At 45.1% G+C, this 27,012-nt stretch overlaps 3 protein-coding genes across 6 annotated transcripts; 2 read left to right on the top strand and 1 right to left on the bottom strand.

Annotated features, from left to right (window-relative positions):
• The first annotated feature begins 1,706 nt into the window (after positions 1-1,706).
• On the top strand, positions 1,707-7,459 carry hvcn1 (hydrogen voltage-gated channel 1). Of its 4 annotated transcripts, XM_078953891.1 has the most exons (8): positions 1,707-1,813; positions 2,276-2,352; positions 2,656-2,848; positions 3,273-3,487; positions 5,405-5,509; positions 5,575-5,806; positions 5,916-6,028; positions 6,740-7,459. In XM_078953891.1, the coding sequence occupies exons 4-8, from the start codon at positions 3,314-3,316 to the stop codon at positions 6,794-6,796; spliced, it is 681 nt and encodes a 226-aa protein (XP_078810017.1). In that variant the 5' UTR covers positions 1,707-1,813; positions 2,276-2,352; positions 2,656-2,848; positions 3,273-3,313; the 3' UTR covers positions 6,797-7,459. The 4 variants fall into 4 exon arrangements, with proteins under 4 accessions (XP_078810017.1, XP_011491645.1, XP_011491647.1 ...); XM_011493345.3 differs by lacking the exon at positions 1,707-1,813 and having other exon boundaries at positions 2,309-2,848; positions 6,740-6,830; positions 6,916-7,459; XM_011493343.3 differs by lacking the exon at positions 1,707-1,813 and having other exon boundaries at positions 2,040-2,848.
• A 1,332-nt stretch (positions 7,460-8,791) lies between these two features.
• Positions 8,792-19,098, bottom strand: srp72 (signal recognition particle 72). The gene is made up of 19 exons (XM_004084978.5): positions 18,939-19,098; positions 18,508-18,628; positions 15,242-15,362; positions 14,959-15,102; positions 14,777-14,888; positions 14,677-14,708; positions 14,411-14,535; positions 14,276-14,333; positions 13,971-14,102; positions 13,757-13,885; positions 13,363-13,435; positions 13,218-13,282; positions 13,052-13,147; positions 12,824-12,927; positions 11,481-11,558; positions 11,225-11,362; positions 11,100-11,137; positions 9,486-9,645; positions 8,792-9,395 (listed from the first exon to the last, which is right to left on the bottom strand). The coding sequence occupies exons 1-19, from the start codon at positions 19,036-19,038 to the stop codon at positions 9,218-9,220; spliced, it is 2,004 nt and encodes a 667-aa protein (XP_004085026.1). The 5' UTR covers positions 19,039-19,098; the 3' UTR covers positions 8,792-9,217.
• A 2,673-nt stretch (positions 19,099-21,771) lies between these two features.
• On the top strand, positions 21,772-26,937 carry LOC101159883 (leptin receptor overlapping transcript like 1). The gene is made up of 4 exons (XM_023959532.2): positions 21,772-21,916; positions 22,300-22,375; positions 24,570-24,756; positions 25,313-26,937. Exons 1-4 carry the CDS (start codon positions 21,901-21,903, stop codon positions 25,427-25,429), a joined length of 396 nt encoding a protein of 131 aa, XP_023815300.1. The 5' UTR covers positions 21,772-21,900; the 3' UTR covers positions 25,430-26,937.
• The last annotated feature ends 75 nt before the right edge of the window (positions 26,938-27,012 follow it).

Raw genomic sequence — 27,012 nt, 5'->3', positions numbered from 1 at the left:
AAGTCAGATGTTTCTACATCAGCTGTAAGGAGGAACTTGCACAAACAGGTTGATTCAGTGAATTCTCCTCACTTACTCCAACTTCTCTCATGTCCTCCTCCTCTACATCCATGAACCTCCTCTTTGGTCTTCCTCTATAACCAACATCATCACTAGTCCTTCTCTCAACATGTGCAAACTATCTCAGTCTGTATTTATCTTTAAAAAATCTACCATGATCTCTGATGGGTTCATTCCTGATCCTACCCATCCTCATCACTCCCAAAGAGAACCTCAACAGAAGCATGAAGGAAGTGTTTGAACTTGTGTCTCCTGATCCTCTGTGGGAGGTGTTCCAGGGAAATGGGGTCCGGGGCCCCTTCTAAGGCTCATCAGGTCTCTGCAACCACAGCAGCAGTTTGGTTCATATTGAAACCCGTTTCTAGAAATGTCACTGGTACTGGTTCTGTTCATGACTTTTATGCACAGAACTTCTAGTCACAGATTATGCTGTCCTTGTACATTCTATTCTAATTTAGGCTACTCGGATTATGTGGTTTGCTTATTTCTGAATCTGCAGCTCTTTTAAAAACATCAGTTCCCATTTTCAGCATTAAGACAAACATTAAATAAAATGTATTCAGTTTCTTGTGTTTATTATAGTTTATCTGAGAGCCGCTAACATTTTCATTAAACTAGGAATTAAGAAGAAATCTGGGTCTTTGCTTAGACTGCTGCCCACACAGTCATGTTTTAATTGGTGACTACATTGGCCTTAAGTGTGGATGTGATTGTGCGGTGATTTTATGCCCCTGCAACAGACTGGCCATCTCTCCAGGGTGTACCCCGCCTTCAGCTAACAGTAGCTGGGTTGGCTCCAGTTACCCCTCGACCCCAAAAGGGAGTTAGCGAGTTCTGAAGATGGATGGATGGAGAGAAAAACTCTTTATATGGAAATAGAGAAAAACCTACAGCAGAATCATTCAGTGAGAACAACCGTAAGCTGTGACCGGTTGAATCACCGAAGAGGCAATATAAAATGAGAGGAATGTCTGTTGTACGACAAACATGCAGGCTGATCATTCCAGCATTGAGAAAAGAAGAAGCTGGAAAAGTCACAAGTTTCTCCAACTGCCCCTGGCTGCACTGTGCAGACTGAGGCGTGGTTAAGCGTGGGCGGAGTTAAACATGTTCCGCTCCGCCCACTGAATGCAATTCTTCTTTGTCACCGCAATTGCCATATTTTTCTTTGCATGTTACAAGTTTCCAAATGCAATATTGCCTCCTTCCGGATTCAGGAGTGTATTCTGAGATTAAAAAAGTAAAGGCTCATCGTTTACATTTTTTTTAATTCATTAAAAGATTCATTATTTTGATTTTAGGATAAGCAGCCTACACTCCTGCTTTAAGAGGTTTTTTTTAAACCCACAGCCATTTTTATTTATTGCTACAAGAACAAGAAAGGCAGACTGAATGAAACTGTGATGTGTGGATCACAAAATAAACGGCTCTTATCTCATATTAATGTATCTCATATTTTGCACTAGACTAGAGAATGCACTTCTCTTTTTTTCACCTCTGTTTTGTCTGCTTCTGCTGAGAGAACGAACACACCAGAAAACAATTCCATGATCTAGAACCGGTTCCACAATCAACCTGCACCTGAGAACGTAGAGAATCTTCTTAACAGAGCAGATCATTACTGACTGAAGAAACTGTGATGAAAAATCACATGCTGTGGGCGTGCCTCAAAGCCTTTAACTCCGCCCACATTACGGCACGCCTCGGTCTACAGACTGCAGCAAAGGGGCTTCTCTCTCCAAGCCTTTGAGAGGTGGTGGGAGTGCTTTAACGTCTTTCCATAAGTATCTGAAATTACCTTCAGTTAATCGTTTTCTATGCCTAGGATTCAACCACATTGATCTGTCTGAGGCAGAATTGAATCGACCAAAAAATTTGTAGGATTAGATCATTCGATAAATGAATCGATCTTGGAAAATAACATTTGGATTGAGGGACAGTAGGTTTATTTTACTCTAATGTAAAAATGACCAAAAGCGTCACAGCAGACACACACACGTGATGTCATCAAGAAATGATCAGTCCATCATCACAGTTCAATGTGTGGAAACACTTTGAATAAAGTCATGTGACCATCCAATGTCTAGAATGTTCTAAGATTGTTCCCTTTGGATTCTTTGAATGTGGAAAAACATCAGTGGACTGAACTTTAGGAAACTAACGTGAATGGATTTGACATTCATTCTAGTTTACCTGTTTGTTTGTTTGGACACAGATTTCATTTCCACTTGATGATCTGGAAGAAATCCAAGAATCTGGAAAACTTCACTGTTCAGTAGCAGGAATTTCTCTGTGAGTCACACTGGTGGAAGTTTTAGATAAAGATGTTCTGGATCCATTTGAGGTCAGTGAATCGGATCGTTCAAATGAACCAGTATTGAAAGTGAATCGAATCTGCAACCATACATATCAAATCGAATCATTGTTGAAAAGAACCATCATTTCTCACAGTAACTGGAGACCAAATGGATCCAGTCTGATTCCGATGAGTAAATCTCTGCAAAGCACAATGATCCCGCAAAAGATGAAGCTCTGTCACGAGTTCTGCCGTTTTCCACCTCTGGACTGATTCCTCTGGGTTCTGTTATCTTCCAGTCCGCAGCGGCAGAGCGGCAGAGCGGCGTGGCGCAGCGGAACGGCGCAGACGCGCAGGGTCAGGGAAACGCGTCGCTGCAGAAACGGATGTTTTCATCACGAGTTCCCGCGGACGCCGCACTCTGTCCTCCATTCCTCTGGACTCCGGGTGGAATCTGAAGCTCGACGGTTCTCGTGGGTCCACTCCACGCTGGTGGGTTTTGTCCCGTTCTCCAGACTTTTTGCGGTTTTCCTTCCACTTCTCTCGGTCTCTCGATCTCCTGGGGCTGCAGCTGGAACAAGCTCTGCTTGGTTTCCCTCGGTGTCTGCTCTCTGTTAGATTGTTTGTTAAACTTTTTGACGGGGTTTTCAGAACTTTAAACTCGATTGGGCGGAAAAGTTTCAGGTCCGGGCCGCAGCCCTGGTCTGAGTCTGCGCCTTGTTTATGAGGGAAAGGCGCGCTCCTCAGGGGTGCTGGTGGTTGTGGGGGTGTTCCTCTTTTTTTTCCTCAGAAGATGTTGAAACTTCCAGAAGCAGAAGTGTCTGTGATTGTCCAACACGTGAAGAAACGAGGCTGGTGTCAGATTGCGGCGTGGAGGACCTGATCTGCTCAGACCATCTCTGCTCTCGCCCTGCAGGGTCTGTCAACTCCTGAGCCAGCCATCTCCAGCCTGCTGCCATGTCCAGATACCTGAAGCATTTCAGCACGGTGGGGGACAAGCATCATACGGTGTGGGAGGATGAGGAGCTGCATGCAGTCAGCGAAGATCTGAGTCCAGCTTCAGGACTCTTCCCAACATCTCTGACCTTCAGGGAGGCTCTGAAGAGACTCTACGTCTCTGAGCGCTTCCAGGTAAGAGCGTCTGTCTGCAGGAAAGCTTCAGAGATCTGTCTGCTCTGGTCTGGCACTCCTGAGCTACACAGAATCTGTAAGGCAAAAGAAAACCTCTGTCTTTAGTTAGGAGAAACGCTCAGATGCAGAAAAAAGCTGCTCTGGCTGAGCAGGAAGTGAGCTGCAGACTCAGGTCCAGAATCAGAGATCAGCAGGTGACCTTGCTTGGCCTCGCCCATCGGGTAAGTGGTGACTGCAAAACTGTTAACCTCAACACCGCGACTCCTGCTGCTTCATCACCGCGGTGATCAAAAATCCCACTTCATGCTACTGCCCCTAACTATGTAGCCACAATGGGGGCCCCAAGTCTGGGTCTCCATGTGGAGACCCTTCCAGTCAGGATAAAGTACAGGGTTGGGTCCAGAACGGCGTCCGCTGTAAAAACTCTCTGCAAACCCACCTGTGCGAATCAGAGAAGGCGGAATCGCTGTGGCGACCCCTGCAGGGATATGCTGAAAGGGGAACAACAACAACCTTCAGTACAACCTGCATCAGACTTCCTGCAGGACATTGTTTGCATCATAGATGACTTGCAGAAATCTATTGTTCCAAATTACTTGCATTGGATTACTTTTTTCAGCAGATTAATTGAAGTCAATTAGATTATCCACATCTGGTTATTTGTTGATTCCCAGCAGTGGATTATTATGCAGATTACTTTCTGTAGTTTATCTGCACCAGATTACTTGCATATAACCACTCAATATATTTCCTGAAAATGATTACTGCAGTAGATTACATGTAACAGATTATCTTCAATCAGTAGATTAACTGTTTTAGACTATTTGAATCAGATCACCTGCAACAGATTACATGAATAGATTACCTGCACCTGATTGGATATAGTAGGTCAACTGCTGAAGATCACCTGCAGCAAAAACAAGCATTAGATAATTGATGCAGATTACCTTTAGTAGATCACCTGCAGTAGACTACACACATCAGATTACCTGCAGAACATTACCTTGAATTGATTACTGCAATACATTAGCGAAGGTACAATACTCTTTCTAGATTACGTGTAGTAGATTGTCTGCACCAGATACTTGGATTACATCACTTTGACCAGATTACCGTTGGTAGATTATTTACATTAGATTAACGGTAGTAAATTACCAACATCAGATTTCAAACAATCTGATGGGGAAAGCTGATCTTAAACCTAGTTCTTTTATGGTATTTGATGTGATTTTTCTAAAAATCTATTCTATTGCACATGAACACAGTGGACTACAGGCTGCCGCCAAACATTAAGAGAACTGCCTGAAAAAACTGCTGACTCGGGTCATTCCTGTCCGTCACTGCTTCTGTTCCTTCTGTTGTTTTCTTTATCAAGGGTCATGTGGGAACCAAAGGTTATGCTTTAAAAAAACACAAAACATCTGTTCCCATCCAGACTCAAGTCAATAAAAACTTTATAGACACCACAGAAACAGCAGCCTGGTGACATTTTATTTAGAAGGTCTATATCATGCTATTCTTAAACCTTTCTGAGAAAACTATATGTACCGTGTGTGTGTAATATGATCATATTACCGTCGGCACACTAAAGACTTTACTTACTTTTTTAATGAAATATAAGGACAATTTTAAAAAGTGCGTGTATGTGTTAGCCTGGGGGGGTGCTGGCAGCTCAGACTCTTCCTGGAAGCGGCTGTTCTCATTGATCTACGTCACAATGTGAGAACCTACTCCTAATTGTGGATTGGGAGGGGCTGGTGCTTTTTAGAGGAATGCTCATAAATGTTTGAACGGTTCAAAATATCACTTTGGGGTTGTTCATAGTGAGGAATGAACATTTGTGGCCACCTGCTGGCCACAAAGCGCAACTGCAAGTACAGATGGAATGAGGTTGTCAGGCTGTCTGTGTGTCTGCAGGTGGCTGTGGTGTGTTTGGTGATCCTGGACGCCTGCTTCGTTTTGGCTGAATTGCTCATTGACCTGTCCGTCATCAAGCTGGATCATGGCCACATTGCTCCTGAGGTGAACTTCCTTCTCACAGTGCAGGTGATTGAAAACCTCCACTAACTCGGGTTTATGGTGGTCAGGTATTCCACTATCTGAGCCTGGCCGTCCTCACCTTCTTCATGATGGAGCTGGCTGGAAAGCTGTTTGCTTTCCGCCTGGAGTTCTTCCACCACAAGTTTGAGATGTTTGATGGTCTGGTGGTGGTGGTGTCCTTCATCTTGGACATCGTCTTCATCTTTCACGAGGATGCCTTCGATGGGATGGGTCTCCTCATCTTGCTTCGACTCTGGAGAGTGGCCCGAATCATCAACGGTCAGTGGGACTCTCCGCAGACCTCCACGCAGAAAACATGGTTCCAGAGGAAGAGGTCCACCCTCTTCTTCTAAATGGAGCCTTCAGCCGGGTTGTGTTGCTGTTGTAGGGATCGTGGTGTCGGTGAAGAATCGGGCGGACCAGAGGATCCATAAGCTGAAAGAGAGCTACGACCACGTGGTTCAGAGAGTGACGGAGCTGCAGAAGAGCTGCGATGATCTGGTGATTTCTTTAATGTCCTTCCTTTCATCGTTTTGTACCAAATTTCCATCTTTGGAAAGAACCTTTCTTTATCGTGTGATGTGACTGCAGCTCTCTTTACTCTTAAAACAGACACAGGTAAATTGGGATTTTGTGAAACGTTTCAGATTTGCATGAAGATTAGAGGGAAGAATGTCGGCTTTGATAAACCCGTCCTCTCCAAAGTGGTTTTGAAGACACATAAAGAACTTTGGTTCTGCTGAGGATGTTCTTCACATGTCTGATCGTTCTCATTGGTGCAGAGAAGTCGCAGTTCTGGAAAATCACATGATGCTTCCATCTGAAACTCTGAACTTTCTGGATCTCTCCTGAGCTGTTCATTTAACCCTTGTGCTATCTTAGATGACCCCACCCTTACTTTGACGTGTTCTCCCTACCATGACAAAGGTGGATAAAGGTGGAAAGATTTCATGTAATCCATGGACACCAGTGAAGATCACAAATCATTGAAGAAAAAAGGTTCAGAGCACTGTCTAGTGGGTCTAGATGACCCAACTCCCAATGTTAAAGTGCCTAGGATAGCCCAAGGGTTACACTGAACTGCTGGTGTTTTCTGAAGCCACTATCCCTGCATGGACAGTAATCATCTTCATCGTAACTGCATTCTTGATGAAGAGCATGTGGCATCTGTGTTTCCATTGTGGTTCTGATTCTGCGGTTCTTTTCTGTCAGACTCAGGAGAACCACAGACTGAAGGCGATCCTGAAGGAAAACCAGATCGACTTCTAGCTCCTCGAGGACCTCAGCTCTGGATCCAGTCTCCGTCAGTCCTTTGCTCTTCTGGGATATTGTGTTTTTGTAGATAACGTGCTGATCCAGCTGTGGTGATCTGAACTTCCATCTCTCAGATTACCCGTTCACTATGTAGCATCTTCGGGGTGGTTCCTGTATCCGGGCAGAGCAGCTGCTGATGGGTCGATCAGCAACACCAGGACCAGAACCACAGCAAAGTTCGTTTTTTACAGAACCCCTCCATCATAAACCAGAACTGCCAAGATGGTCCAGATGTGCACGTGACTGTGAGTGTGCACGTGTCAGTCATCAGATCTTGTGTGGAGATGACATTTCGAAGGTCTGTTTAATGCACTCATCATGAAAGGCTTTTATTCTGAAAGTCTCCCCTTTTGGGTTTGTTTCATGAAGACAAATGAAGCAGGTGTTCTGGTTCTGGTTGGTTCTGCAGCCAGAAACTCATAGTACTGGTTTAAAATCAACGTTTGACCTTTTTGAACCCTGACTGCTTTTCTATCCTAGACTTCTGTCAGGTTTCAGCTGCTCTTTTCATTCACATTTTCTTTCCAATGTTGTTATGAGATCTACAGAAAACGTTCGTACTAGAGTCTGAAATGTTCTCTGTGGTCAGAAGAATCCAAATAAAATCCTGATATTTCAGGTCATGGTTTTGCCTTTCTTCTTCCGCTTCACATGTCATCATGAAGCTCTGGTAATGATCCTGATGTGCCAGACAGTGAGTGTAACCCTTGTGCTATCCCAGGCACTTTAACATTGGGAGTTGGGTCATCTAGACCAGGGGTCAGCAACCTGCGGCTCCGGAGCCGGATGCGGCTCTTTCACCCTTGTGCTGCGGCTCTAGGTGATTTTGTAAAATAACTGTCATGTTCTAAGATTTTTGTGGGAGCGGGCAGGAGGAAGGGGGCAGAGAGCAGCGAGAGCACGCGTGTCTCCGCTGTGAAGACGACCAGGGTCTGTTGTGGGATGGAAAGCTCTTCTAAAAAGACAGCCAGTGGCGATCTCGTGATCACATGAGCGCCCCCAAAAAAAGTAAAATTAATTAAATTTGCCTTAGGGCGCCCCTACTATCCTGTCAACTGTCTGCTATGATGACCGTATGTTGCGCTTTCTGTGTAGAACCCGTTGTAGGGGGGTTGCACGATGGGGAAACAACTTGGAGCTGCAAAGGATGTGAACAGGAAGCGAGGCGGGGGCGGGGCTTAGACTCACTGCTTGTGTTTCCAGACCCGCAACAAACTAATAGCTGCTTCTTAATAAAAATTAGTTGTCATCCATAAAATTAATTTACTTTATTGGGTTACTGGATTTGAAGAAAAAAAAAAAGAAAGGAGTCTGCATCAAAGCAAATTTGTTTTCATCATCCTACTCATGAACTATGGCGATATATAGCCAAAACCAGTGTTGCGGCTCCCTGTGGTTTCATTTCTTTCGGAAACGGATCCAAATGGCTCTTTGAGTGGTAAACGTTGCCGACCCCTGATCTAGACCCACTAGACAGTGCTCTGAACCTTTTTTCTTCAATGATTTGTGATCTTCACTGGTGTCTATGGATTACATGAAATCTTTCCACCTTTATCCACCTTTGTCATGGTAGGGAGAACACGTCAATGGAAGGGGGGGGGTCATCTAAGATAGCACAAGGGTTAAAGTGCTGTGCAGCTGCAGATGTGATCATGGAGAAATGATCTTCACTACAGGAACCTCCTCCTCCACACGGACCTCCCGTCTTCCATTATCCCAGTTTGGACTCGTTTCAAAGTCCAGTTGGATCTGACAGATCCTTTTCCACCTGCTTCAGCCACCTAACCACAGAATCTGCTGCCGATCTCAGGAACATCTCAGCAAGGAAGTTGGAAGGACCTCCTATTTTCTGCTCCCTGCTGGAGCAAACCCTGCACAAGTGAGGCTCGTCCTCCATGAAGGTGCTGCCTCACTTTTCTGGTTGTTGCATGGATGGAAACAAAGAGCCTCCATGTTTTAGTGTTTTATTGCAGCTAAAGCAAACTTCCACCTGAAACACATTTGACCTCAAGAGAGACATTTTATAAAGAGTGACTGAAAATCAAAAACCTTCAGAAGCAGCTGAACTTGATGAACGTGAGCAGAAGATGGAGTAAAAAAAAAAAAACCATTTGAGCTTTCTGCATTTAAAAACCAAATGGGACTGAAATGATGACAGTTTATTTGTGCGGTCACAGAAAATGATCTGACATAACTTTACAAATGATATTTCTTTAAAATGATCTGATACATGTTTAAAGTAAAGAACAACCACTTGTGTCGTAGAGATGAGAATACTGAAGCTCCAACATGAAGAGCTGCTCTGCAGAAAAGTCCTCCATGTGCTCCTGTCACACACGTGTGTGTGTGTGTGTGTGTGTGTAAAGCTGGAGGTCATCACGACCAGCCTCCTTTGCCGCCCTTCTTCTTTTTTGAAGCCTGCTTCTTGCGCGTGCCCCCAGAGGACGAAGGTTTCTGTTGTCGAGGGGGGACCACGCCAGCAGAGGGGGCGGCGGTTGACCCAGAGCTGGGTCTAGGGGACGTGGGGGGGCTGCTGGCAGTTTTACTGGCATCCCTGAGCAGAGAGAAGGAGACGTGAGTGATGAAGTTCCTGGATTTACATCCAGTTGTATTCAGCTGCAGTGTGTGAGTGTAGTTTGCTCACAGGTCTGCTAAAGCTCCTCCGGTTGCTCCCTGCGTGCCTTTCCCCACCTGCTCCTTCTTCTTGCCCTTCTTCCTGCCCCTGTAGTACGAGCGCTCCCTCATGGGGAGCCAGCGCTCGGGGTCGGGCGTCGCTTTGGGGTCATAATTCTTGGGAAGTTTTCCTGGAAAGAAGAGGGCGAGTCGGATTTAAAAGCTACGTGACTCCAGAAGAGCTTCATGTTTCATTTGATCAGGAATGTTGGCTCCATGTTCCTCTTCTCCAGACAGGTCATGTTAAATTCTGTTAGCATGGTAGTTCCTGCTCTACAGTCAGATCTCTGTGAAGCTTTCCAGTTCATGAAAACTGCTTTGTGCTTTCAGCACTGAGCAGAGCAGACTTACAGTTAACAACCAACAGGTTCATCGCGTCTGATTTGACATCTTCAGCCTTCTGGAGGCAGTATTGGTAAAGTCAGTGGATTTAAAGTTTTTTTGAAGTTTTAAAGGACTCTGGACAAAATTTAGGGTCCATTTCACCAAAGCTGGAAAGAATGCTAAGAACAAGACGTTAAATAGTATTAAAAAAAATAAAGTGGTTGACTCGACCGCATTAGTATATTTTACCCAGCAGTAAACTCACTCCTGGATACTTTGGTGCTAAAAGAGGTCAAAAATGTTCAGACCCATGTTTGAATGCTTTCCATATTAGCAGAAAAGGTTATTAAAATAAAAAAGGGAGGTACATCCAGGGCAAATTTGGTGCTTGTGGCACAAAATGCGCGATTTGTCTGGTTTATCAACCGCTGTGAACCAATATTTGAAGATCCCACACAGTGAACGGCTGCAGCTCCTCCCATACAGGAGAATCCTTTCATGTCATTGTAATCTACAAGCATCAACCACGTCTGCAGCTGAGCTGTGACTGCACGTTCCTCTGAGGCCTCCTGTGGTCACGTCTTACCGTGTTCTTCAAAGCTCCTCCTTCTAAACGTCTTTCAACACCAGTTGTGAATTTGGAGCAACTGAGACTGACGTGGAGCGTTCAAGAACACGCTGAACCTGGGTTTTTGCATGCGCTTTTAGCGCAGGGGCCTGTCGCTATCTGATGCTAGCACTGATACTAGGCGGCAGTTTAGCTCAGGCGGTAGAGAGGGTCGTCTAAGAACCGAAGGGTTGGTGGATCGATCCCCGCCCTCCCCGGGCCAGCCGAGCGTAATCTGGTAAATCATGCTCCAGGTTTCACAGCTCTGTTCCGATATACAGAAGATTTGGCACAACCTGCAGTTATTCGTTCTTTTTAGAACGGTTTGAACTTCCATGTTTTGGAAAGGAAGCTACCTTTACCTCCCAACGGAAGCAGAGTCCCCAACCTGGTTGGAGTTTTGTACAGAGACCCCAAAAACAGGCTTCAAAACTTGCATAGCGACAAGTGAACGTGACAGTTTTGAACCCAGAAGCCCAAACTGCGCAGTTATGCATGTTTACGCAGACCATTCATTGAAGGTGGTCGCTTGAAAAAAACCTTACACTGGATTTTTCTTTGTAGATTTGAATATGTGCAGATTTTAAGGCCCTGCAAGAAACTGATGAAGATGATGAACTTTTCTTCCTGAGCTACAGAAACAGCAGCTCTCACCTCTCTTTTTCTTCTTCTTCTTCTTGACCTCTGCTTGCCTGTAAACATGGACAACAGCAGCATGAGCTCCTTCTGCCGGGGGGCTGGCTCTGACAGAAGACGGCAGCGGACGGCGCAAAGCTCACCCCGGCTCTGTGGGGAGGTTTTCCCCAACCACTTTGGCGGCCTTCTTCCTCACGTAGGTGGCACCGTGCGAGTTCTCCAGCTCGTCCACGTCCACATTAAAGGACATTGCGTCTGCGGATGGCAGGTGTTTGCTGAAGCTGCAGGGCAGCGCTAAGGAAACAAACTGATGTTCCTACATGAACCAGCTTGCTTCAGGGCTGTCAATTAAGAGGGAGAAAAGGTTCCCTAAAATCAGGAGTACAGGTAGGAGGATACGCCTTGGCCTTGTCTGTGTCCACCAGAGAATATGCAGAGATGAGCTGTGCCAGTGTGTACACGTCCTTGGTGTTCTGTCTGTAGGAGCAAAGCTCTGGGTCAGTCTCACTGCACAAAGAGGGCCTTTAGTTTGCTGCCTTTGTGGTTCTGATACAACATGCTGGCTGCAGTCCTTTTAATTTGAGATGTGTGTCATACATGTGTCTGAGCAAGCACATGTGTGTGTTTGTTCATGCACACGTGTCTGCGTGCTCATATGTCTGCATGCAAATACATCTGTGCATGCACACATGTGCGCACACACGTATGACATGTACTGTGCATGTTGCAGACACAGACATGTGCATACGTCTGTGTACACTTTTAGATGTATGCACATGCGTTTTCTTGAGAACTTGCGCTCATATGCATACATCTGTGTATGTCTGTGCATGAGCTTGCGTCGGCGCATACATCCATGCGTGGGTTTATGTCTGTGCATGAGCTTAAGTCGGCGCATACATCCATGCGTGGGTTTATGTCTGTGCATGAGCTTGCGTCTGCGCATACATTCATCCGTGGGTATATGTCTGTGCATGAGCTTGCGTCTGCGCATACATCCATGCGTGGGTTTATGTCTGTGCATGAGCTTGCATCTGCGCATACATCAATGCGTGGGTTTATGTCTGTGCATGAGCTTGCGTCTGCGCATACATTCATGCGTGGGTTTATGTCTGTGCATGAGCTTGCGTCTGCGCATACATCCATGCGTGGGTTTATGTCTGTGCATGAGCTTGCGTCTGCGCATACATTCATGCGTGGGTTTATGTCTGTGCATGAGCTTGCGTCTGCGCATACATTCATGCGTGGGTTTATGTCTGTGCATGAGCTTGCGTCTGCGCATACATCCATGCGTGGGTTTATGTCTGTGCATGAGCTTGCGTCTGCGCATACATCCATGCGTGGGTTTATGTCTGTGCATGAGCTTGCGTCTGCGCATACATCCATGCGTGGGTTTATGTCTGTGCATGAGCTTGCGTCTGCGCATACATCCATGCGTGGGTTTATGTCTGTGCATGAGCTTGCGTCTGCGCATACATCCATGCGTGGGTTTATGTCTGTGCATGAGCTTGCGTCTGCGCATACATCCATGCGTGGGTTTATGTCTGTGCATGAGCTTGCGTCTGCGCATACATCCATGCGTGGGTTTATGTCTGTGCATGAGCTTGCGTCTGCGCATACATCCATGTGTGGGTTTATGTCTGTGCATGAGCTTGCGTCTGCGCATACATCCATGCGTGGGTTTATGTCTGTGCATGAGCTTGCGTGTGTTCATGTCTGAGTCCGCTTTGACACAGTCTTACTTCCACAGCTGCTCCAGGTCACTGACGGCCTCTTTCTTTCGGCCATATTTCAGTTTGAAGTTGGCTGCTTCTCGCACAAGCGCCAGGTGTGCTGCAGATCCAGGCTGTGGAGGAACAGGTCAAGCGGAGAACAGGGATGGTTGTAATGCCTGCAGTGGTTCTCCTAATTATCTACTAAAGCAACAGTAAACAGCTGGAGGAGATGGAAAGGCGTAAACCAGGACACACCTGTTCTGCCTGGTAGTACTCTATGGCCTGCTTGAAGACATCGATGGCGCCGTCAATGTCCTCCTCATGGGAGTACATGGTCACCAGAGCAGAAACCTGCAGACATCAGAGGGTTCAGAAGCTGGCCGGAGGTCTGCGGCAGACTCACGGTTGCTCACACACTCACCATCCCGGCTTTGTGCTGATACTCCTCAATGGAGCGCAGGACGTCACAGGCTTTGGTCACATGTCCTGAAAAGCAGAGAGAGGAAGGAGCTTGGTCCACACGACTCAGTCGAACTGTTGGCTTTAATGGGGGGGGGGTCTCAAACCTTGAACCAAATACAGCTGGGCCATGGTGAGTTTGATCGCTGAGGCGCTTTCTGGGTTCTGGTCGAGAAAATGCTGGAAAACAAGTAAATCCAGATTGAATGACTGAACTCATCAGGACTCGTGTCCATTTGGGTTTTTTCCTTCATTAATGTGAACTTTGTCTTTACATCTGAATTGTTCTTGTTAGCAGAGGCTTCTGTAGTTTCCAACCATTAGTTTGCAGTTCTGTCAGTTTTTATTCTATTCATCAGTAACTGCTGTGGAAATAAAACGACTGCAGTGGATCTCTGCAGAGACAGGATTATGCCCATCTCAGAAGGGCTTCTTGGAGCAGGACGGGTCTGACTGACGTTCCTCTGACGTGGAGAGGGTGGGGGGGTGCTGTATGTTCACCTGCAGCAGCTCAATGGCCCTGCCGTGCTGCTTCTCTCTGCACAGCTGGGCGGCCTGGATGAGGACCGGCAGTGGGTGACTCGGGTTCTGGGACTGCAGGCTTGAGGACAGCTTCCTGCACTGGTCGGCCTGAGGACACAGGCGTTTACAGATGTGTTCAGGGGAGCCACAACAGCAGCAGAATTGAAGAAAATACCAACTGAGACATCCGTACCTGGTTGGTGTACATTGCCAGCAGCGCCTTGTTGAAGTCGATGGCCTGCAGCTGCTTTTTGGCCAGCTTGTACTCCACACCTTCAGCACTGGTGAGCTTCACCTTCCTTTTGGAGTCAAACACGTTCTGGTCCTGAGGACACAGGTGTTCCACCAGGTGAGACTTCTGTTTTCCCAACCTGCAGCAGTTTCTACTTTCCTAAATTCAACATGGCAGCTTCCACAGACGGAAGCCGTGAACACGCGTGTGCACAGACAGCTCTGATGCAGGAGCATCCATCACGATGATGATGAGACTGCGCTTACCTTGTTGATGGTGATGATGTTGTTGGCCGTCACAGCCAGCAGCCCAACATCCGACGGCCTGAAATCACAGGAGATCCCCGTCAGTCCGTCAACATCAAGACAAACGAAGAACGAGCCTCCGGAAGCCAGACTTACTTGAGTTTGATGACCTGGTTGTAAAGCTGCAGCGCCTCCTCTGTCCGGCCCTGTAACTGCATGACGTAAGCCATCTGAGAGTGAATGACCGCCAGTTCGGACTCGACGTCCTCCTCCGTCATGTCCTGAAACGATTCACGAGAAGAACATTTTTCCTCCCAGCATGAGGACCATGACCCATGGAAGACTACAGCTTCAAGATGAAGAACAGCAAAAGGCTCAGAGAAAAGACGACCACACTTAAGCATAAAAACAGAGGTACTCACAGAATCCTCTGCCAGCGAGGCCCTGCACAGCTCTGCAAAGAAAAGCTACGTCAATCACCAAAGTCTCCGTTTCTGTCAGAGCAGATGAACTCAAACTGACCTTCTGCTTGCTGCAGTTTGCTGAGGGCTTCGGTCAGCTGTCCCTGACCAATCAGAGCACAGGCAGCATTGTAGCAGAGCTCGTAGGTCACCTCAGACAGACCCAGATCTTCCTGTGAGCAGCACAAGGGGGTTAGCATCACTACATCTCCCCAAAGCCAAAACACACAGACGACAGGTTACCATGGGCGTCTGCTCCCACTGACTCATGGCTGCCACCACAGCAGACAGGTTGGTCTTCCTCTCCTCCTCATACTCGTCCTGAGAGTTCCGGATCAGATCCGTGTACACAGACCTGCACTCCGAGTAACGCTCCATCCGGTACAACTGCACACAGAGCAGCAACATCAGGTGCAGCACGGCAGAAGAAACGCATCTGAGCTGAAAGGACCGATCACCAGGAATCACAGCAGCCGAATCAAACCAGCTACACAAAAACACAAATCGTGACAAACGCCAGCCTCACCACTTGACCATAAAGTTCCTTCAGCTTGTCGGTCTGCTCAGGAGCGCTCTCTATGGTCTTCAGGGAGCTCTCCACCCGGTTGAGGCGGTACTCGCAGTACGCCTTCTCAAACACCACATCACTGAGGAGAAGAACAGACATCTCCTGAGAACGGAAACCTCAGTCTTCTGCGTCTGACAGAAGAACCATTATTTGTTTGAGTCTGCGCTGCTAAAGATCAGCCTGAAAGTCTCATCAGTCTGGATTCCATCACCTGAACTAAGAGCTGCAGCGACAGAAATACATTCTGAAGAAAAACATGTTCTTTTTGATCACTGGAAGAGTCTATTGTCCAGAAACAGAGGTGGGCACTGGGGGAAGGGGCCTGCAGATCATTGACTGTACAAGAGAACTGGACCGACTGAGTGTGATCCCATCCATAAAAAATGACTAACTGCTGGTTCCAACTGTATGAAGTCGATTCAGTCTCCATTTTTTTCATGGTACGGACGCCGCCATGTTGGCGCCAGACATCAGTGACAGGGGATTGATCCGTGTTGGTTTGAGTCAGCGCTTCTGCGTCAACCACACTCACCAATCAGAAGTGAGCTTGATGAAAGGTCACGCCCCTTTCACTTGAAAACGGGCTCAGGGGAGTCAGTCAAATGTTTCGATCCCCTACTTTTATTCAGGCACCTGGGGCCTGTTTCAGAAAGGAGGTTCAACCAACTCTGAGGTTAAACTTGAACTCTGAGTTGGTCAATCGAGAGATTAACATCTCTGAGTTTTCTGTTTCAGAGAAGCTGATCGGAGTTAGGTCAATCAACTCTGAGTGGACTGATTCGGAAGAAGCCATTATCAATGGAGCGCAGATATTACGAGTCACCATGGCAACCGTGGAAAAAAAGAGGTCTGCGTATTTTTCTCCAGCTGAACTTGACGTGCTGCTGCAGAGTTACAGTGAATATGAGCACATATTCCAGAAGAAAAGCAACACCGCTGCATCTGCAAAACAGAGACAGTTAGCGTGGAAAACATAGCTGCTCAAGTTAATGCGCAAGTTTGCATTTAAATCATTGTTATAAAATATTGGCTGTAATAACTTTTTAAATAGCGTAAGGTGTGAAATAAAAAATGGCGATATTAAGGTGTACTTTTGAAGTGTTATTCCTGGTGTAATTGCATGAAATGCTGCATAGTGTACAGAACCAAGAACCAATGGGGGGGGGAATGCATTTAACGTCGGTAATGTTTAGAGGGCTTTTTTTGTTAACCTTCCCCTCTTGCAAACGTTGGTCAGTTTAATATTAATACATGCAATTGTGTTTTTAAAAGTGAACTTTTGTCTACCCTTGTATTGATCAAGTGGTATAGGTTTATACGGGATTAAGAAAGTAAGCAGTGCTAGCAAATTGTGTTTCCAAAAAGTAATTGTTACATTAATCTAATTCAATATCCCTGATTTAATTTTCACGTAGATGCAATCCTGCAGGAATTAAAAGATCATGGCAGCAGCTAAAAATGAAGTATAAAAACATAATTCAAGCAGGTAAAATGTGAGCATGTCATGGATGTAGGCTTTGTTGACAATATTTGACATATGAAACATCTACATAGCAATAGATATCTAATGTTGTTTTCATTGTATATATGTAATTGATTGCAACGAAAAACGGTAACGCTCAAACAAAAACGTATGGGGAAATGACAAAAAATCAAGTCTAGGTCTCAAAATCCTCGCACGACGTAAATGTAATTCTCTACGAATTAATGCAGCCTCCTCGTCCTCCTAAAAAAGGACAAGCCATTCTTGTCACTTAGACCGTCTCTGTGTGACGGAAAATTGGGCAATGAAGGTTAAAGCGAAAAATACCGCTTCGTCTTTAAAAAGGGGAGGGGACCGGCAGAAACCTTGAGTTTAGAGAATAAAACCTGCTCCCGACCAGGTTAGGTTCACAGCATAAGTAACCATGGACACTGACTCAGAGTATAAGTTACCTCTCTTTCAGAAACAGGTTTGACTTTCTCTGTTTACTCTGGTTTAAAAACCTCCCATTCTGAAACGGAAAACCCAGGGTTTCCCTGTTTTCAGGGTTAACGCACTCAGAGTTTACACTTAACCTCCTTTCTGAAACAGGCCCCTGGTTGTTCAGTTTATAACGTAAACAACAGAAAAAATATGGAGAAAAAACCAAAAAAAAGTCTGCCGATGATCAAGAAAATGTTTTTAAAAAAAAGTATCAGAGTGAAAATAGTTATTCGGACAAATAAATGAGTAACAGCTGTTGATATCTCTATAGAAGTCTATGGAATTTTGGTTTTTTGGAACCAGCCGCTACTTCCTGTTTGGAACGCCAGGGAGGAGGAGTCACTCAGTCCATTTCTCACATACAGTCAATTAATACATACATTCAATACATTTAAACACATTTTTCTCAGCAAAGATTGTTCACACGGAGTGCATTATGGTCTATATTCACCAATCTAGTGAGCACTGATGCCCACTGGTTTTTCACAGAGACTTCTGGGAAATTTCTAGGCCACTCGATATTTGAATTGTAGATTCGGACAGCACTACGAAATGGCGAATGCATGTAGTGACTCACTACTCAGGAATTTGGCCATAGCTAAGGTCGTTGGAGCCGATTGGTTAATTACATCTAATCCTAATATCATTCACTCCAATTCTCCTACTGCAGACTGTGATCAGGTGACTCACAAACATGAGGGGAGCGGAGGAGGAAGCGTGTCAGATGAGGAAAACGCCAACCTGCAGGGCCACTAAACACTGTGACACCCACCCCCCCACTCTGAGCGTAAACCATCTGTTTTCTGAGCTCGTCAAACCCCGTTCTGCAGACGTAACCATGCAAACATTTGCATATGATCACAGATCAACAGGACAGATGATTGTGAACGTCAATGTCTTCAATGAATCTGTTGATTAAAGATGCAGACAGAACTTAGAAGATGCAGGAGTGGAAGGAAAAAAATACTTTCTATCTATATGCTATACGATCAGCCAGGTAACGGTGTTTCTCTTGACCCTCAGCCTTCTCTGTGTGTGGACGTTCCCATAAGGAGCTCCATCCTGTGCTGAAATAAAACAGCCTCCAACATAAGCATGTCCCTTTTCCAACAACAAAAGATGAAAGCAGTCCAAACTCTTGTCTGGATCAGTGATGCCGGATCACGTCTGACTGCTCTGCTGACGGGTTGCAGTACAGACTATTTCCAGCTGAATGCGCATGCGTGTGGCTGAACAGCGTCCAGGTGAGGACATGTACCTGCCCAGCACTTTGGAGTGCGTGTTCATCACGTTCAGCGCCTCCTTGAAGCTCCCGCTCTGGACCAGGCAGACCACCTTGCAGTGCAGGGCCGTGACGTCATCTCTGGTCTCCTGCAGAACTGCAAACAGTATCACACCTGAGTCAGTGAGTGAGTCAGTGAGGTGACGGCGCCACCAGCCGGCTGACCCGGGCTAGCGCCAGCTTAGGGACACGTCAGACTAGATCAGAACCGGCTACAGTTCGGAGCGAACTTAGTGATGGGTGTTAAACAGAAACAATGAGGAGCAGGAGGACGGTTCCTGCTAAACGCGGAACCTGTTCAGGACTTAGGTCGTTGCTTCATTTGACCGAAAGCGAAGCAGTTCACTTAGCCACATGCTAACAGCTAACCCGGCGCGCGGCGTCCAGACCGACACACAAACACGCACTTTTACTGAGAGCCTTTAGGGCGCGGGTGTAGTCTCCGTTCTGCCCGCAGCGGTTCACTTCGGTCCACAGAGAGGCCACAGAGGGGCCCCCGCTCGCCATGATGATGAATGGACGACTACCGGAAGACTGAGCGTTCACTTCCGGGTTAAAGCCTATGGTCAAAATAAAGTTCCTTTTTGAAGCTTTTATTGTGTAAATCCTGACAAATAATCATACTTTGAACTTTGTGTTTGTTAGAAGTTTATGCATAACAAAAATTAAGCTCCCTAAAAAATAAAAAGCGCTTTCAAGCTTTTAAACCTGCACTTTTTGTATTGCGTTTGTGTTTTTTTTAATTGATTTGACCATGAGTCCATGAATGAACAAAAAATTGAAGGAATGAATGAATGAACGAACGACTGAAAGAAAAAAATTTTCTTTGGTCAAGTAACTTTTTTCTTTTCAGTTATGTCTGTTCAAAGCCTCAAGGGTAACTCCTGCAATTTCACGTGAAATGGGAATTTTCTAATCAGATTGCAACCACAGTAGTCGCACAGTTACACCATCTTTTGATTCTTATGCAGTTTTCTTACATCACTTTTTAAAGATATTCTGACTGTCTGATAAACACTGCATGTTTTTTGCTTTTCTTTATTTGCACTTTTATAGTTGTTAAAAAGATGAGCTGTTTCATGTTTTGTAATGACGGGAAGAGTTTCAGAAAAACAGACAGCTGCAGGCAGGACTTCATTTCTGTTTGGCACAGCTGGTTCTTGCTAGGCTTCAGTCTGGGTTTAAACTTCAATCCTCATGTTCATCAAATGCTCAACGACAAAAAGTACTCATGCTACATGACTGTTTTTACGCTGTTTGCTTACTGATGTTCACTATGAGACCTACTATACATTACAGACAACATAAAGAACACTGTGGAGAATGTGTTGTTTCAAGTTGACTTGTGACTCAGTTCTTCTGGATATAGAGGGATCACATCTCATTAAGCAAGAGGTCAAAATGTTATCAGCCAGCTAGCAGACACTGCTACATTTACTGAGACTGTAGATGAAATTTCCATGGTTGTATATACAGTTGATACTGTTTCTGGGGCATACATATGAAATTAATAAATCAATCAATCAAACTTTATTTATAAAGCACTCTTCATATAAAAGTATAACACAAAGTGCTTTACATTTAAACAAAACAAATAATATAAAAACAAGCATGAAAATTACACTAAACAAGCCCAAAAATAAGTAAATAAAGATAAAAATGGGGACCCCCTCCCCGTACCTACACAACCCCCCCAGTTCTTTCACATCTCCCACCCCCTCACTGATGGGGAAAGACAATGAGAAATAAGAAATAGGCTTAGCACCAAAACAAGATGTTGGAAACGCTAATAAATTGGAACCTCCCTCTCTGTGAACAGCCGCATGACCAGCCAAATGCAGCCTCACAGGTGGGGGCCGCTCCACCACAGCTAAGCAGTGATGCAGGTTCCCATCTAGAGCTGCAGTGGCTGAACAGCAGCCGACCCAGAAGGAGAGGTCCCAACTGAAACGTCAGCTCCAAAGGAATCATGTCCTCAGGAAAGCTACTGTTAGGATTTGTTTTTCTATACCACAAAAGATAAAACTTATTTTAGACATGCAAAAAATTACAAAAATGCAAATCACAATTAAAATGTTACAGGGACCTGTAAATGTTGGGTAGAATTATTGTACACTAACTTGGAAATGACCTAGAGTGTTTGCTCTGCCAAGTCATTAAAAATCCAAACTTTGGTTATAAAATGTATTAATCAGGGGATATTTCACTATTTTTGGGATAAAAAAGTCAGAAAAGTTCCTATTGTTAAACCTTTTAAAAATGTTGGTCCTTAAGCAGCAGATGTTGACTGTTCTAAGGAACCTTTTTAAAAACTGTAACATGGTTCAAATGATCTTCTAAAAGTCTGCACGACTTTTGGTTTGGTGTTTACAAGTTATTGTTAGTATTCTTTTTAAAATAGATGACATACATTTATGTGTGCTGAGGTGGAGCGGTCGACCTCTGATCAGAGGTTTGCAACGTCACGTGTACCTGACATAGAATTGCTTCTGGTGTTTATAGGTTGGCCCCAGTGAAGGGCTGTAGAGCCGCCATCAGTATATTGATGCACGTGTGTGAATGGGACTTACACTTACTAAATCTTTCTCCAAAAAACACTGCAAGAAAAGAAAAACTTTTTAAGGTGAACTTCCACAAAAACCCAACAAGTTATTTATCAAATTCTCTCTGACAGACGTTCTAGATTTAACTTTGAGGTCAACAGTTTCTTTGGTGATATAGAAATGGAGTCTACAGATCATCCCCCTTTTACCTATATTTATAATGAACTTTAAGGGAGGATGTGCACTGCTGGCTTTTAAATGGTCTAAAATAGATGTCATAATTTATACTAGGACATCTATGCTAAAGTCCATAACCTGCTTTTAACCAAAAATAATAATTTTTAGCAAATGTAGGAAATTAAAAACACATTTTAATTCATTTTTAAAGATTGATATACCATTTCATGTATGTAATTACAATTGTGAAAAATATTTATGCATTGAGACTCAAAAATATGTTTTAATAGCTAAGACTGTTGATGCTTTAGCCTTGGACATTATTAGTTTGTTTTTATTGTCACTATTTCTGTTTCTTTTTTTCATGTTACTCGTAATTATTATAATAACAGTTATAATATTGTAATAGTGCAATTTGCTATTTTCCATTTATAATTCAGTAACAATTCTATCTGATGTTTGTTTAAAAAATATCGGTTCACCTCTCTTTTTAAAATTCAGTTATATATGTTTGTACTTAAAGAATGTATATGAATTCCGACATTTTCATTGGTCCGTGAAGTCAACGTCGTCCTTTGCGGAGTAGGAGGAGCTACAGCCCTGCGTCGGGGCTGCGTGAGCGTGCGTGACCAGGCTTTGTCCGGGAGAAATGGCTGGCATTAAAGGTAAGTGGCGTCCGTCTGGGTCTCCGGTCAGGGAGCCCGGTGGGTCCGGTTCGGGGGAGGCAGCAGGGCGGGGATGTGCGCGTGGAGGCCGCCGCGGACACCGGAGCCGCCAGCCAGGGGCCGGGCGGCTGCCGTGCCGCTCCGTCCCGCCGCAGCTCCTCTGCGGGCGGAATGAGCGGCTATCGCGGAGAGCGTCCGTTCTAAGACGCTCAGCTCCGTTTGTTCGGACAGAGAGCAGCGCTGACGCTACCGCGCCGCCGCGCCGCGCAGATTAAAGCACTAATGACAAGACTAGCTGATGCACGTGAGACCCGCTGACTGTCACGTGACCAGCTGGTGCTGATGCTGATCCTTGCTTCACCCCACCCCCTCTTGTCTTGCAGCTCTCATCAGCCTGTCGTTCGGGGGGGCCGTGGGCCTCATGTTCCTCATGCTCGGATGCGCCCTCCCGGTTTACAAGTGAGTACCCCCCCCCCCCCCCCATGCCGCCCTTTTACCACGTGACCCCGATGAACCCAGAAAGTCAGACTTGGGGTTTAGACTCGACCTGAAGGACAAAGCTGAGCTCAAAAACACGTAGCAGGAGGGAAGGGGGTGGGGGTGGGGGGCTGCAGGACGCTCAGGCTGTGGGACAGTGAACACGTTTTTCTATCAGCGTGTCACAGGTTTGAGTCCCAGCTCAAACTGGTTCTTTTTAAACAAAACCTTTAGAGTTTCATCATCAGAATCATCAAATCATTCAAAGTTTGGAATCAAAAACATCAAAGACATATTTGCACAGAGTTGAAAAACTTCTGAAACTCCAGACCTTTCAGAACCGGACATTGGTCTGGCGCTGGTGTTTGTAAAGTTCCTTAGGTCATGGGAGAGACTCAGGAAGGTGGAGCTTAAAGTGGTTTGCCATCCGCTCCCTCCAGCGGTGTTTGACTTCCCTGAAAATCTGCTCAGAAAGATGCAGAAACGGGTCAGAATCCATGAGAACTCCCAGATCTGGACTGGGTCTGTCAGTCACAAAGCTGCCGTTGAAGCTGGAGAATGTGGTGAGGCGGCCACGTTTCTTCATGAAGCTGCTGTTAGTGAGGATCGTTAGGAACCAACCGCTTCTCCTTTCCTCTTTCCATCATCGGCTGGCAGGGCTGTAAAGAGTATCCGAGTACTCGGATACTCACAATCTGTTCCCAAAAATACGAGTATGAATGTTTGTGACGTCTGAGATCAGTGATTCGCAGAATTTAGTATATAAATCTAGTAGAGTGCAATAAAAATACACCTCAGACAATGTATGGCTCTACGTGGACCATCGCTCTAAAATAGGGAATATTGTTGGATTTAAAGTACGTAAACTAAACAAAGCACAAAGTAAAGTGTCGGTGAAGTTTCTCATTTTTAAAGTAAAACTTTAGTGTTTTTTGCAGATAAAAAGAGTGAAGTTCAGTTTCCTAAAATAAGTTTAAAAAATGTTTTAAATACATTGAAGAATCAATAGATTAGAATAAAAAATAAAGTAAAAAAAGATGAGAATGAATTTAGCAATATTTCAAAAATCTGCTTGAAATAGAAAAACTGCAGAACATTTTCAGGATTTGTTGTTAAATGATCCAAAGCAACCAGGATGTTTGTTTTGTTTCCTGCTGAAGTTAACAGAAAACTGTTGAGTGGGACATTGTTTAAAGTAGTAAATATACATAAATTCTTTCTGTTATTATGTTGATTCTTATCTTCTGTTCTAAATAAAGGTATAACTATTGTACAAATTATTTGATTTGATTTAGATTTTTTTTCGTTTGGAATGCTTTATTTCAAGCAATCATGTAAGGGTTAATGGCCTTCGAAGTGTGCGTTATTACTTTTTAACGCACGGCGTGGAAGCCTGAACCGTCCGACGCAAAGTGTGTTAAAAAGTAGTAACCGCACACTTCGAAGGCCATTAACCCGCTTATACCATGGTCATATTAACCAGGTTTTAGTCCTTAATTCTTGTTTTTTTTCCGATTTGGATCGCTTTTCTATCAAACAGCGGACTATATGTTACGTGATGCGCTGCATCACGTAACATATAGTCCACGTCGCGCCACACCACCACTGCAGTCAATATTCAGCGATATATATATGCTGATCGTCCCGATGGGTTGAATAAAGCATCAGTTCAGACAGAAAGTTCATCTCTTACCGCTTGTTTTTGTCCAGATGATGAAGCTAAAGGTTGTTTTAAAGAAGCAGTGATACAAAAGATTTAAGCTAGCTGACCGGAACTTCTTTTTTTCACCGTGCGGTTATCAGGTTTTAATGCATACCCAGCAGCCAATCAGAATCAAGTTTTCAACCAGACCATGGTATAAAGCAAGAATAATTTACAAAACAACAATCACCAGTTATACATTCATACAAATACGTATCAGACTTAGGATAATTAAACATTAAAGTAAAGATTGCTTGAGAGGGAGTGGAAGGAGGCATATCTATATAATCCCAGCCCTATTTTAATGTTCGTGTATCTAGTATGCATATTGAAACACAGACATATTTAGAGGAAATAGTAAGGATTATGGTTTGATTTGTGAATCGTTGATCTTGATTCATGAATTAGATTAGTTTGCCACCCAACTATTGAGCCACAGCCGTAGTTGATGCTGCTGTTCTCCTGTCTTTGCAGCAAATACTGGCCCTTGTTCCTGCTCTTCTTCTACATCCTGTCCCCCATCCCTTACTGCATCGCCCGGAGGATAGTGGATGACACGGACTCGGCCAGTAACGCCTGCAAAGAGCTGGCCATCTTCCTCACAACAGGCATCGTCATCTCAGCATTCGGCCTGCCCGTTGTCTTTGCGCGGGCTGAAGTCGTAAGTTTCTGGATTCTTCCGGAGCCTCTCTGCTTGAAGGTGCTGCTGTAGGACCGTCATGGCGTCTGCAGCCGTCTGCGCAGCTCTGCAGCAGAAGAATGCAGCTCTCGGGTTCAACTGCAGTGTCTCTGCTTGGTGTCAGCGCAGACCTGTCATACACTTTATGTAGAAATGTGTGCAGATTAGGGGAGATGAAGTCATTCTATACAGGAGACACAGCACAGGGGAGATTGATTGACAGATTAAACAGCCAATCAGAATGCGGAACCAGCGAAACTGTGAAAGGTGAACCACGCTGTACCGTCAATGGATTACAAACTCCCCAAAATCAAAATCTTAATCCAGATTCCTTTAGTTAACAGATTCTTTAAGTGTTAAGTATTGTTTGAATTGTTTCTTTGTTTAATCGTTTGTTTTGATCGACGTGTGAAATGTGTGCAGGCTGTGATGATCAGACTGAAGTCGATCTGTGTTTGAGTCCACACACTGACCCGCCTTCGTCCTCAGTTACTGCCGCTGCTTCAAAGCCATCAGTTGAGCTTGGTTGTGGTTGCAGATCGCCTGGGGGGCGTGCGCGCTGGTGCTGACGGGGAACGTGGTCATCTTCGGGACCATCCTGGGCTTCTTCTTGGTGTTCGGCTCCAACGACGACTTCAGCTGGCAGCAGTGGTGAAGGCCGGCGCCGCGGCGTCTGAACTGTCTGTCTGAAACCCCCCAGTATTATTTTGGTACTGCTGCTGCTGTTCTTATTTATTTGATGGCCTCTCATTCATAGACCTGCAACCAACCAGTGCAATACTAAGTTATTAATACTGTTTAATCAAAGCGCCCCCTCCCTCAGCTGCTCCCTTCATGACTGTTACACGTGCGCATCCTGTCCGGATCAGACCGTCCTGAGTCTGAGCCCTTCATCCACATAATCCTGAGAGGCTGGAATGCAGGAGGTTTAGTGTGACCTCTGACCTCCTGCACATTCTAACTGATTCTGTCTCTTAAAGTACTACTGATCTAAAATGCCTTCATGAAAGGTCAGACGATTTTCCAGATGAATGCAGGTTTGCTGGTGTTACAAAGATCCAAACAGCTGAATGCTGTTATTGTTTTTTAACAGCTTCTGTTTTTCAGTTCAGCCACATGAGATCCTCAGATTATAATCTGATTATTCGCTGTGAAAGGGGTCTGAGACGTTTTCGTCCTGAAGCATGTGAACCTGCTTCCTGTTTGAAACGCTGAACAGGAGGACATGAAGCTGCAGCTCCGGAACCGCCCTGAGGACGCTTCAGGTCTTCAGGTGTGAAGTGGGCGGGCCCAGAGCTGCTGGGGCCGAGCCTCTTTGTGTGCTGAGAGACGAGTCCACGTTCTGTTTCCTTCCTCTGTCTTCAGGGGACTCATTTTAATCTGGAACTGGGTACACGTGTTTATGATTCAGCGTGACTCCATTGGGTCTCCATTTACCCTTCAAATGTCAGTTTACCATATTTTCTGAACTCTGGGGTGCACCGGATTCTAAGACCCACCGTCATTTTAGAAGGAAAAAGAGAGATTTGAAGTGCGCCTTATAGTGTGGAAAATGCAGTAAATCCAGTTTCTTTGCTTGTGCAAAACATTAGTGCTGTAAACTGAACAGAGGAGGAGAGTTAATCAACGAGGTTCTCACATTGGAAACTACCTGAGAAGAAAGTCATCAATATTTCATTTTCTAAATAAAGATGGAATCGATTTTGATTTTATTGGGGGGGCAAAAACGCGCTCTTTTTATGAAACGTCTGTGCTGCAGGTGTCTGTGTCAAAGTGGGGGGGCAGCAGAGGAGGGGCATTAAAGACTCCCCCTAATCTGGAATGAAACCATCAGGGCTTTCTGACATGACAGAGATGCTGGGATGGAGACGTCTCACTCCCATGGCGTTCTGCATGAACACTGAGGTGGGGGCTGATGATGGCGAGCCCCCGTGTCACAGGGTAACAGGAGTCTGTCTGACTCCATCCACTTCAGGCTTGGCTGTTGTTCCCGCTTCCATGTTTGTTTCTGTTAGGTCCAGTGACAGCAGTGTTGTGTTATATTCCTTTATGCAGTTGGAGGTTTTGTGTTGATGTTTTGTGTTTTTTTCTACAAGTTTTGTCAGAAGAGTGGAGGTCAGCATCAGTTTCTTTTTTTTTTAATAAACTCCATTTTGAACAGAAGCTGCTTTGACTCATCTTTTGTTCATTTTGAGGGGATTTGATGGAGACCAGCAGAATTTAGAGAGCAGAACAAAC

Source organism: Oryzias latipes, chromosome 10 (genome assembly GCF_053564925.1).
Source record: "Oryzias latipes strain Hd-rR chromosome 10, Olatipes_Hd-rR_3.1".
Taxonomy (NCBI): domain Eukaryota; kingdom Metazoa; phylum Chordata; class Actinopteri; order Beloniformes; family Adrianichthyidae; genus Oryzias; species Oryzias latipes.
Note: the sequence above shows the minus strand (reverse complement) of the source record. Positions and strands in the feature narration are given on the sequence as shown.